This window comes from Thunnus maccoyii, chromosome 7 (genome assembly GCF_910596095.1).
Source record: "Thunnus maccoyii chromosome 7, fThuMac1.1, whole genome shotgun sequence".
Lineage (NCBI taxonomy): Eukaryota > Metazoa > Chordata > Actinopteri > Scombriformes > Scombridae > Thunnus > Thunnus maccoyii.
In genome coordinates, this window is record NC_056539.1 from 34,450,780 (window position 1) to 34,462,781 (window position 12,002).

Consider the following 12,002-nt stretch of genomic DNA (forward strand, 5'->3'; position numbering starts at 1 on the left):
TAATTTAGTAAAACTGAAGCAAATATTACAAATATTGTGGAGATTTCTTCCATTTGCGTTAATTATTGTGATCACAGAAGCAGAGTTTCCTGGAGGGAATAATTATTCATTACGTTGTATTCTGATTGGCTGGAGGTGTGACCCCCCCCCCCTCCAGCCAATCAGAGCAGGTGCTCATTAATAATGCAGGTTTTAGAAACAGCCTGCTGGGGGGCAGAGGGGAATCTGGACTGTGAGGAAAGATGGATTTAGAGAAATCTAAACAACTTTCAATAAATAAAATGTCACAGATATGTTTAAAATAGACTCAGTGTTTATAAAAATGAGTCAAAAAAGGCCAGAATAGCAGATCTTTACCGGGAAGCAGTGACACAGCCGGTCTGATGAAGGTCTTCATTCATGTGTTCTGTGATTCTGGTTCCAGACTGAGACCAGAACTGTTCCAGAGTCTCCCAGTGTAGCTGCTGCAGAACATTCACACTTCAGATGTTCTTGCATCTGATTTATTTTACATTTATTTTACTAGAACTGTTGCAGTTTTTCATTTGTACATTACTATGTTTTAATAAAATATTCATGTCCCCCAGTCTTTGATCAGATTTACCCCTCTATGAAATAAAAGGAGCAGAGAATGACCTGTATGAGTGTTTGAGGGAAACGTAGATTCAAACGTGTTCAAATGAAGATGATCAGCTGACTCACAAACGTTCACTGTGTGTAAAACTTATTCGTAGTTAATTGATTATTCATTCATTTTTGTTACTGTTTATTGTTTTTAAGCTATTTATCCTGATTTGCCCGTTTTGCCTCCTCTGTTTTCATGAATGGAACCAAAAAGAAATATTTATTTGCGTTATGATGTTATAAATTTTACAAAAAGCTTTAATGGTTTCCTCAAGTTTCAGTTTGTTGTGACGTTAAATCACCCATAAGTGCGCTGGTTGTTTATTGTTATTATTATGGATCATTTTTGTCCATTTGGGGTATTTAAGCTGCTTCAGTAATTTAAAGTAAGACTATGTGACTTCTGCTGAGCAGCAGCAACAGCGACCTCTGCTGCCACCAGTGCGAATTACAGGACACATTTAACTCTACTGTAATGTGAGGGAACAAACTTCAACACTTCCTGTTGTGGAATCTCTCGCTGTGCTTCTGGCTGATCTTATTTCCATGATCGTCAGCATCTGAGCCCACAGAAGCTGTAGCCGCTAAGACAAGCTGTAGCTGTAGCCGCTAAGAGAAGCTGTAGCTGTAGCCGCTAACAGAAGCTGTAGCTGCTAACAGCAGCTGTAGCTGTAGCCGCTAACAGAAGCTGTAGCCGCTAAGAGAAGCTGTAGCTGTAGCCGCTAAGAGAAGCTGTAGCCGCTAAGACAAGCTGTAGCTGTAGCCGCTAAGACAAGCTGTAGCTGTAGCCGCTAACAGAAGCTGTAGCTGCTAAGACAAGCTGTAGCTGTAGCCGCTAAGAGAAGCTGTAGCCGCTAAGACAAGCTGTAGCTGTAGCCGCTAAGAGAAGCTGTAGCCGCTAAGACAAGCTGTAGCTGTAGCCGCTAAGAGAAGCTGTAGCCGCTAAGACAAGCTGTAGCTGTAGCCGCTAAGACAAGCTGTAGCTGTAGCCGCTAACAGAAGCTGTAGCTGCTAAGACAAGCTGTAGCTGTAGCCGCTAAGAGAAGCTGTAGCTGTAGCTGCTAACAGCAGCTGTAGCCGCTAACAGCAGCTGTAGCCGCTAAGAGAAGCTGTAGCCGCTAACAGCAGCTGTAGCTGTAGCCGCTAACAGCAGCTGTAGCCACTAAGAGAAGCTGTAGCCGCTAACAGAAGCTGTAGCCGCTAACAGTTAGCGTTACACTGACACTGATCATCTTCACACTCCGCTGCTAGTACGTGTCCTAGTGAAGTGAAGTGCTCATCAGGCGAGTCAGCAGCCGCTTATTAGCTAAACGTACACGTACTCATAGAGCTGGAGTTACATCCAGGTAACTATTTACTTCTGGCGGCTGATCGTACCTGCTGTACTTACAGTTACAGTGTAACAGCAGGCGTTCAGGACGCCGAATGGGAATCAATTACAAGTCAGTGTACCATCAAAATGATTTTGAGGCTGTTATTTGAAGCTAAAATAGTTTCATGATTAATGCAATTAATGTTCTTAAAGATACTGTGATTTTAAAACAAGAGACCAAAACACAGCTGATGATTAAACAAACTCATTTTATGACTTCAGACTTTCCTTTCTGAAGATGAAACATTAACACAATGACAGCGGACAGATCTTATTGTTAGAGATGCGGCAGCCAAGTATACAGTGACCCCTGGCGGTTCTAGTGTTAAGGTTCTTGGAGTCCCTCATGAAGTTTTCTGGCCCTCTTCTTCCATTCCCTCAGATCCTCCCACATCAGCCCCCCGTTCTGGGTCTTGTCTCCGGTCCAGATGTAGTTCAGACAGGAACCACACCTGTCATCATAAGAGAAGATCCTCGAGAGTCTGGATTGTATGTCAGGATCCAGATCCTTCAGGTTCTCGGCCTTCTGCTCGATCTGTTCCTCCAGCTGCAAGCGGCGCTCTTGACTCGAGAAGTGACTGCAGAACACATGCTGCCGTTCCACCAGCAGGTTCTCCAGCTCCTGCAGCTTCACCTGATCGATGTAGTCCTGAGTATCCCGGACCCGCACCTCCAGCTCCTCCAGCTTGTTCCTTGACCACAACATTCTTCTCACTGTGAAACAGAACCAGAAGAACCCATGAGAACCTGACCCTCCAAGATCTCGGCCTTCTGCTGGATCTGTTCCTCTAGGTCATAGCAGGTTCTAACAGGTCATAGCAGGTTCTAACAGGTTATAGCAGGTTCTAACAGGTTCTAATGGGTTCTAACAGGTTATAGCAGGTTCAAACAGGTACTAGAGGGTTCTAACAGGTTCTAACAGGTTTTAGCGGGTTCTAACAGGTTTTAACAGGCTCTAACAGGTTCTAACGGGATATAGCAGGTTCTAACAGGTTATAACGGGTTATAGCAGGTTCAAGCAGGTTCTAGCGGGTTCTAACAGGTTCTAACAGGTTTTAGTGGGTACCTTTGCTCAGCAGACTGACACTGACGACCACTGCTGGAAAAATGAGTGAAGTCCAGTTCCCTCCTCCTGAAGCAGAACCTTCATACTCTGGTTCTGAGGTCATGGTTCTAACAGGTTCTAACAGAACAAAAATCAGAAACAGAACATTTTATCCAGATGGGCTTTTGTTTTGAAGAATTCTGTCTGAATCTGGGATGTGATCTGATCAAAGATCAATGAGTCTGATTAGATTGTCTCACGATGAATAGTAAACAGATCGAGAATCAGTTTATCAATAAAAAACAGTTTCTGATCAATAAATCAATTAAAGACATTAGAACTTGAAGAACTGATGTCTTTAATTTACTGTTAAATGTGACTTTATTTAACTGTATTGATTTAAACTTTCACATCATGTTTGTTAAACATTTAGACCAGATGGAAAACTGTTTGATAAATAATGTAAATTATTGATATTATTGATTAGTTTTCAGATTTGAGGTTCTGTTCAGACAGTTTGAATAAAAACAGTGTTTATTTTTGTTCGGTGATGTTTGAAACGATGATAAAGACAAACTGCAGTAAATGTTTGAAACAAAGTGAAGCAGTAAACATGGTGGTGTTAGCTGTTAGCTGTTAGCTGTTAGCTGTTAACTGTTAACTGTTAGCTGTTAGCAGTTAGCTGTTAGTTGATCTCATTGCTTTTATTAAACAGTTACTACAAACATCCAGCACGGTTTCTAAAAGTAAAGTCACAGCAACAAAAAACACCATTTTTTTATTCATAACAAACATTCTTCCACCAAGCAAAGTAGTTCTTCAGTGACATTTAGCAGAATGGTTGCTAAGCAACACACAGATGCAGTGGAAAGCATGCTTAAACATTGGTGTGATCATCAACATTTATCTGGATGTCAACATTAATTGTGTGATTGTTGTGTTTGGTTCTGTTTTCGCTCTTCTTTGCTGGTTCAGGTGTGTTTTTATTCCTCCTGTGATAAACTCGGGATCTTTCAACGGACACCAGGATCAGCTGATCGGTGGATCATTGATGAACCGGTTAAACCCTGCATGTATCTACCTGCTGAAACCACAGAGTTCACCTTTCCTGTTTTCCACAGTGGAATAAAACTGTGAGTCTGGTTTAGCTCCAGTTAGGTCTGAAAACAGTGAACGGACCACATAGTGTATCTGGAGACGGAACCAAACGCAGGACAAAGCAGCCAGTAAGAACTGAAGAACATCTCTTAATAAACTCGGACGTGAAGGAGCAGCAAAACAGAACAAAGGATCCAACAACACTGATCTGAAAAACAGGAGTCAACCACTAACCTCAGTAACGAGGGGATGAGGTGCAGGTGGAGAGATGGGCGGAGAAGCTCAGGTGATTAGACAGAAGAACAGATCAGGAGCTGATTGGTTGGGGGAAACTCTGGGAACACGACAGGAACCTGTGAGATAAACACTGCAGGACTTCAATATTAGATACATAACAGAGAGGCAGAGGAGGGCAGCTGGGTGATGAAGCAGCGCTGAGAGGAACGAAGTGAAAGCAGTGAAACAGGATCTGATGAACCAGACTGACAGGATGATGACACGTCATCTGTTCAACAGTTTCGGTTTTTCTTGTTTCTCTTTCGTTTCTTTTCCAGCTCTTCAATTCTCTCGTTAACTTCTTTTCTCTCTTTTCTTTCTTATCGTCCTCTTCTGTCCCGTCCGTCTCTCATCAGGCCGACTGCAGCCAGCAGATCAAAACTCACTACACAATCTTTTAAAACAGTCTGTATATGTGACTAATGGATGCAGTTATACTGCTGTAATACGGTCGCAGGTGTGTGTTTAACACGGCTCAGCCAATAATCAAGTTTACAGAAATAAAAACATCAATAATTAATCAATAATCTGTCAGTCTCAGTTTTATCGAACAAAAAGCAGAACTGAACCTCCAAAATACAGCTGAAGAAAACGTGAAGAGAAGTTTGAACTGGGAGAGTTTTACTGGTTACAAATTAATCAAAAACCTTTTTAAAGAAGACGGAACGTCAGCAGAAACAGGTTCTTCATCATGTCATCATCACAGTTCAGTAGTTTGAGATTAAAGTTGAATAAACTCTGAACAGGTCGAACACTTTACCTGGTTCTGGTCCTCTGGTTCTGGTCCTCTGGTTCTGGTCCTCTGGTTCTGGTCCTCTGGTGCTCTGGTTCTCTGGTTCTGGTTCTCTGGTTCTGGTCCTCTGGTTCTGGTTCTCTGGTTCTGGTGTTGTTGCCGTGCTGACAGTCTGCATAATGATGCTGATCAGAACCTTCACTCCTTTTAAAGGAAACTGAAACCGGTTCAGTCAGACTCAGTCAGATACGATTGGTTCCTTTACTTGGAGGCGTGGTTCTAGAACAGGTTCTATTAATTTTCTATTTATATCTACTGTCAGTATCAGCAAATAGAAACTGCATGTCTCATAGAACCAAACACTGAAGCTGGTTCTCTCTGGTCTGTACTAACTAGAACATAGTTAGAGAACGCAGAACCAACAGAACTGAATGACTTCAGTAACCGGCTCATTTATTTCTATTTGAATGTTATTAGAACGGATCAGAACATCGCTCTCAGCAGTCTGTGTGTTCTACGTTCTACAGAAACCCAGTTTAAGTTTGTCAGCAGGAAAGAACCCGTGATGTGGATTTAAAGAACCGTAACGTGTAGAACAGTAAACTGATGTTGGGATGATGATGTTGATGGTCGGGCCTCCTCCACTTCCATCTCCTCGCTCTACGTAAGTTATTTGAACTCAGCGGCTGCAGAGCGAGTGGCGTTGAGGTGGCGTGGAGGCGGCGTGGAGACGGCGTGGAGGCGGCGTGGAGGCGGTGTTAAGTTGGCGTTGAGGCGGCGTTGAGGCGGCGTGGAGGCGGCGTGGAGGCGGTGTTAGTCTGGTCGGGTCGCTTCTCATCAGACACGTTCCAGCATGTTTGTTTTCTAATTCAGTTTAAACGCTGATGTTACAGACTTCGTGCAGTCTGGAGAAAAGACGTTTTGTGTTTAATGTTCATTTCAATTGATAAAGTTAAAGTTAAGTTAAATATTTATCATATTTATCAGCTGTTTTATTGATTTCATTCTGAATCAAACCTGGAAAAACACGCAAACCAAAAAGAGGCTGAACTGGTTTAACTGCTGTGTGTGTGTGTGTGTGTGTGTGTGTGTGTGTGTGTGTGCGTGTGTGTATGTTGCAGGATGATGATGAACTCGTCAGAGAAGATGAAGAAGAAACCTCCGAAGGATAGTCTGACTCTGCTGCCATGTTTCTACTTTGTCGAAGTAAGAAAACACACACACACACACACACACACACACACACACACACACACACACACACACAGTCAGCTGATCTGTTGATGACATCAGAGGGCTGTAAGTTACTACAAAGCGAGATCAGTGGGTTAGTGAGGTGTGTTGAGCCTGCAGGGTTTTCAATGTCATGAAGGTGTCTCTCTGTTAACCTGCTACATCACCATGGTAACTCTCTGTTGACCTGCTACATCACCATGGTAACTCTCTGTTGACCTGCTACATCACCATGGTAACTCTCTGTTAACCTGCTACATCACCATGGTAACTCTCTGTTAAACAGCTACATCACCATGGTAACTCTCTGTTAACCTGCTACATCACCATGGTAACTGATGCTGCAGACGTAACCTGGTCCGGAGCAGGTTATGTTCTGAGTTTCGGCTTAAATTGGCGGTAAAAAGCGTCGTCCTTTCACCACCTGATCTGCTGTGAAGTCTGTTTAACACTGCTGCTACTGCAGCTATTAGAACACCGATTAGAATATTGATTAGTCTTTTATCAGACTTACCATTGATTTGATGTCATGTTGTGTATTTGTAATGGTGAGGTTTGGGTTACTGCGGGATTTTGTTACAATATATCAAACTATTTCAAATTTAAAAGAAAAAAAAAATAAAAAACAAGAAACTAATGAAGAAATACTTGAACAAAAAATAGAATAAAACTGATTAGTCTATTGGTATTTATCACAGATAATATTAAATATATAATATTAATTTCACTTTGATTTGATGCTTGTACTGATGCTTCATGATGGGACAGTCAGACAGTTTAATGTTTAAATCTGCTGCATCAGGTTTAAAGTTTAAGTCCTCTGGATGTGGGAGGCACTGAGAGAGCAATGACTGGTAAATAAGTATATTAACTAAGTTTTTTAATTAACAAATTCACACAATCAGCAATTCTTCCTCTCTATGTTTCATGAGGACGCACACAGACTCTGCTTATCTCCACTCATATGAAGAAAGGATGTGTTATGTTGAACAACCCTCAGATGTCTTTCTTCAGTATCAGCGGCGGTCCAGCTCTGTTGCCGTGGTTACAGTGTTTGTCAGTTTTACGTGGCGTCAGGTGTAAATGATCTGCTGGTCTGACCTCAACACATTCACACTAATGTTAAAACTATTGATTTTATTGATTTTATCAGTTTACTGTCATGGAGGACTAAATTAACCAGAAAATACTCACATTTAAGAAGCTGGAATCAGAGAATATTTGCATGTTTTGCACCTTTTTTGCACCTTGATCACACTCTCACAGTGTCTCTGTTGTTGTGTGCAGCTGCCCATCGTGGCTTCTTCTATGGTGTCTCTGTACTTCCTGGAGCTGACCGACGTGCTGCAGCCGGCGCAGGTCGGCTTCCGCTGCCACGACCGCGACCTCAGCATGCCGTACGTGGACGGAGGAGATGAACTCATCCCGCTGCTGATGCTGCTGAGCCTCGCCTTCGCAGGACCTGCCGCCTCAGTAACAAACACACGGATACACATGAGCAGATACACAGAAATATAAATGAAGCTTCATTCAAACAAACAGTCGCCTCAGATTATGTTCAGTGAGATATAAACAGTCTAACAGTCTCCTCTGATATAAACAGCTGCAGCTTTAATGTGAGTTTTATTTTATTCATCATGTTTTGAGATGTGAAAGTCATTTCTACAGACCTTTTCACTGTTGACACTTTGTGTGGGTTATTTCTTCATATTTCCATGGAAACTGTACTCAGTTCACTCTGTGGATCATCTGTTCACCTCCTTTGTTTGGAAAGAGATGTTAGTGTTGCATTCTTGTTGTTTAATGAACAATATTCTGCACATTTCCAGCTCTATATTTATATTCTGGGGCTCTACTGGAATAAAAACTCCTTATTTATCTTCTACTGGTCCTTTATGCAGCCCCTCAGTTCAGCCTCTGTCTGAAACAGGCTGTTTTAGCTCCTGTCTCTTTAAGGCCCGCCTCCTGATGAGCCCGCTCTGTTCTGATTGGTCAGCTTTCAGGAAGCTTCCTCCGGCTCCGGAGGCTACGTAAACAAACTATAGTAGCAGGATTTCACTTCTTCTTCTCCTTCTTTACTCCAAATGTCAACTTCTCAAATCCATCCGAACATGTTGGAGCTGAAATATGAGAGTTCACCTCCAGTTTTAGAACCACGTTTAACATCAGAACAGGATAAACATGACAGAAAATCACTAAAAGCAAAATATGACCTCTTTAATGTTGTGAGAAACATTAAGCTCATTTGTATTAAAGTTGGAGACAGAAATCTGAAAACCTGACGAATAAATCTAAAACTATCTGCATGCAGATCAGGTAGGGGGGTCAGGTGGAGGTCATGTTAGGGTGGGGTTGGACTCAGGTTTCTGCAGGTGTAGCTCTGCAGCTCCTGACTGAGGGTTTGTTTGTTTTGTGTGTCAGATCATGTTGGTGGAGGGTTTGATCTACTGCCTGCAGTCCAGACTGAAGCTGCGCCGAGCCGAAGGAAGCATCAACGCTGGAGGCTGCAACTTCAACTCCTTCCTGAGGAGGACGGTGCGCTTCGTAGGTACGACTCCACCTGCTACACCATCAACACCTGCTGTACAGGTGTATAGCTCCTCAGTGCTATCTGTGTTCTCTCCCCAGGTGTGCATGTGTTCGGTCTGTGTGCGACGGCTCTGGTCACTGACATCATCCAGCTGTCGACAGGTTACCACGCTCCGTTCTTCCTCACCGTCTGTAAACCAAACTACACTCAGGCCGGAGTCTCCTGTGACAAGAACCCCTACATCACAAAAGACATCTGCTCCGGACATGACCAGCACGCCATCATGGCCGCCAGGTGAGCTGCTGTTACTTTCTGTTACCTGCTCAGGTGTGAGAGGTCGTCACCTGGCAGACTCAGGAAAGAAGATTCCTTTTATTTCGTCCTGATTTACTTTTTCTGGACATCGAGCATCGGTGTCATCTTCAGAGTCTCAGAGATCTCTACACTGATTTTCTCTTTCTTCTGTCCCGACAGGAAAACTTTCCCTTCCCAGCATGCAACGCTGTCGGCCTTCGCTGCTGTGTATGTCTCTGTAAGTATGACCGTCCTCATGCTACTGACAGGTGGGTGGCCGCAGGACTCTCTGACATCAGACTGTCTCCGTCTCTCCTCAGATGTATTTTAACTCGACCATCTCCGACAGCACTAAGCTGCTGAAGCCCGTCCTGGTGTTTGCGTTCGCCATTGCAGCGGCGCTGACGGGTCTGACTCAGATCACGCAGCATCGCAGTCATCCCATCGACGTCTACGTGGGCTTCCTCATCGGAGCGTTCATTGCTGCCTACCTGGTGAGATCATGACGTCATCAGATGTCATCAGGTCAAGATGAGTCTGTTGTTACTTCCACCTGAGAGAAACAATCATCCTCAGACTGACAGATGTTGAACATCCACACAGCTGTGCAGCTAATGTGGCTAAAAATATATGAAAATATATTTTTTTAGATCAGAATCAGAAACTAAAGTTTTATTATTCTATTTTGAATCGTGTTTGTTTATTTGTTTATTACAGCTGATGACGGTTCACAGTATGACGTTATTCAGTTGTCAGACACATGTTTTGTTTTTCCTCCTGCAGGCGTTTCACGCTGTGGCCAACTTCAGGTCCTCTGATGACATCACTGTGGCCCCGCCTCCTCCGCCCCCGAAGGAGGACCCTCTGCGAGCGCTGACGGAGCGAGGACACGAGTCTGTCTACAACAAAGGCCCCGCCTCCGCCTCCGAGAGTAACGATGAGATAGCGGCAGCTCCGGCCCCCAGGGACCGGATGGAGGGCCTGGGACCCCTGCAGAGGGAGAAGACCTCCATGGGGAGCCTGAAGAGAGCCAGTGTGGACGTGGAGCTGCTGGCCCCTCGTAGCCCCATGGGGAAGGAGACCATGGTGACCTTCAGCAACACTCTGCCGCGAGCGAGCATGAACGTCAACGGGGTGCTGGGCGCCAACGATGGGCCGGAGGATCTGGTCCAGCCGGTTCAGCCGGTCCAGCCGGTCCAGAGGCGTCTGAAGGCGGTCCAGGTCCCGATGGACCCCCTGCGGTCTCAGCAGCTGGTGTCAGAGTGGAAGCAGAAGTCGATGGAGATGCGTGGCCTGAGCGTGCGGGACGAGGCGGAGCGCGAGGCCAGCGAGGACGGCTCGGAGGGGGGCTCTGTGGTGACGGACGACGGGGGGTCTCAGGCACCCATCTACCAGCCCGCAGTGCAGTCTGGGAGGACCGTCTCTAATCGTAACCCTACTCCACCTCCAGGGGGAGCCAAAGTGGTGGCGACTCCCAGACCGCCTCAGATCCCTGAAGCAGGACCACCGCCGGTCTCCCCAAAGAGTGCGCTGACCCGTGCCAAGTGGCTCGCCATCCGAGAGAAGACCAGCGGGGACGGGTCATCCCGCACCGCCAACCAGCCCCGACTCATGCAGGTCATCGCCATGACGAAGCAGCAGGGCCTCCTCCCCTCATCTTCCTCTGGGGAGAGGTCGTCTGAGACCACCTCCACCTGCTCCGGTTCCTCCTCCACTGACTCGCCGCACTACCGCCCCACCGAGCAGCCTCGGGAGGGCTCGGGTATCGTCACCGTGGACGCCCACGCCCCCCACCACCCTGTAGTCCAAGCCCCGCCCCCTCCTCAAGCCCCACCCTTGGCTGGTAATGGTAACCCATGGGAGTGGGCAGGGTCTAATGGGGGCGACCCGCGAGACACCTACGACCTGAACAGCCTCCACCGGGGAGACTCAGCGGCCCGCGGCAGCAGCTTCCGGCCGCACCGATCCGCCTCGCCATGTGCCGCCATGGAGCTCGACCCGGCCCTGCCCCCGCCTCACGCACAGGTGGAGTTGTCTGCGGACGCACAGCGAAGGGAAATGGCCATGAGACGCAAGACAGCGCTCGTTCTTTTGGATCGAGAGATTCGTAACCAGACTGAGCAGGAGAACTATTATAAGAGTCTGCAGGGACGCCGGTTCAAGGACTAGTCTCTCACCTTTCAAAACAAACGCCTTACTTTGACACTAACAGCTTGGCACCTGGACCACCGGAGGACCGCGTTCATATGCATTTACTGAGCTTAATGAGATGGAAAGTTGGAGCGGCGAGAGTCTGATGCTCGGTGGCTCAACAGGAAACATGTTTTATCTGCAGAAACAACAACAGATTATCTCAGCATCACACTGCTGCTGCTTTCAGTCACACATTCTCAATAACACACATAGGTCCACCTGGAATCACCAAACTCTATATACTGCAGGAACTTAAAGGATATGTCTGGTCAAGTCAAGTCAATTTTATTTATAAAGCGCCAAATCCCAACGGAGGTTATCTCAGGGCACTTTTCACATAGAGCAGGTCTAGACCGTACTCTTTAATTTACAGAGATCCAACATTCCCCCATGAGAAGCGCTTGGCGACAGCGGCAAGGAAAAACTCCCCTTTAACAGGAAGAAACCTTGAGCAGAACCAGACTCCAGGTGGGCGCCATCTGTTTTGACCGGTTGGGTTGAGAGAGAAAGAAAGAGAGAGGGAGAGAGAGAGAGAGAGGAGAGCAAGCAGGAGAAAAGAGAGAATAGCACAACGGAAGTTCCACATAGAAATGTATAGTAATAA

At 45.8% G+C, this 12,002-nt stretch overlaps 2 protein-coding genes across 3 annotated transcripts in view; one reads left to right on the plus strand and one right to left on the minus strand.

Moving 5' to 3' along the window:
- The window catches only part of plppr3b (phospholipid phosphatase related 3b), a 14,373-nt gene extending 2,636 nt beyond the window's left edge, over nt 1–11,737 (plus strand). The window contains exons 2-8 of the mRNA XM_042417099.1: nt 6,270–6,354; nt 7,669–7,854; nt 8,803–8,929; nt 9,010–9,205; nt 9,386–9,443; nt 9,526–9,699; nt 9,989–11,737. Coding sequence (XP_042273033.1) covers nt 6,271–6,354; nt 7,669–7,854; nt 8,803–8,929; nt 9,010–9,205; nt 9,386–9,443; nt 9,526–9,699; nt 9,989–11,374 — 2,211 coding nt within the window. The 5' untranslated portion in view covers nt 6,270 and the 3' untranslated portion in view covers nt 11,375–11,737. The remainder of the gene's footprint in view (nt 1–6,269; nt 6,355–7,668; nt 7,855–8,802; nt 8,930–9,009; nt 9,206–9,385; nt 9,444–9,525; nt 9,700–9,988) is intronic.
- Nucleotides 2,186–5,220, minus strand: LOC121900647 (coiled-coil domain-containing protein 127-like). 2 transcript variants are annotated; one of them, XM_042417100.1, is made up of 4 exons: nt 5,176–5,220; nt 4,374–4,492; nt 3,063–3,179; nt 2,186–2,710 (listed from the first exon to the last, which is right to left on the minus strand). In XM_042417100.1, exons 3-4 carry the CDS (start codon nt 3,163–3,165, stop codon nt 2,322–2,324), a joined length of 492 nt encoding a protein of 163 aa, XP_042273034.1. In that variant the 5' UTR covers nt 3,166–3,179; nt 4,374–4,492; nt 5,176–5,220; the 3' UTR covers nt 2,186–2,321. The 2 variants fall into 2 exon arrangements, with proteins under 2 accessions (XP_042273034.1, XP_042273035.1); XM_042417101.1 differs by having other exon boundaries at nt 4,374–4,506; nt 5,176–5,195.
- Nucleotides 11,738–12,002: the final 265 nt, after the last annotated feature.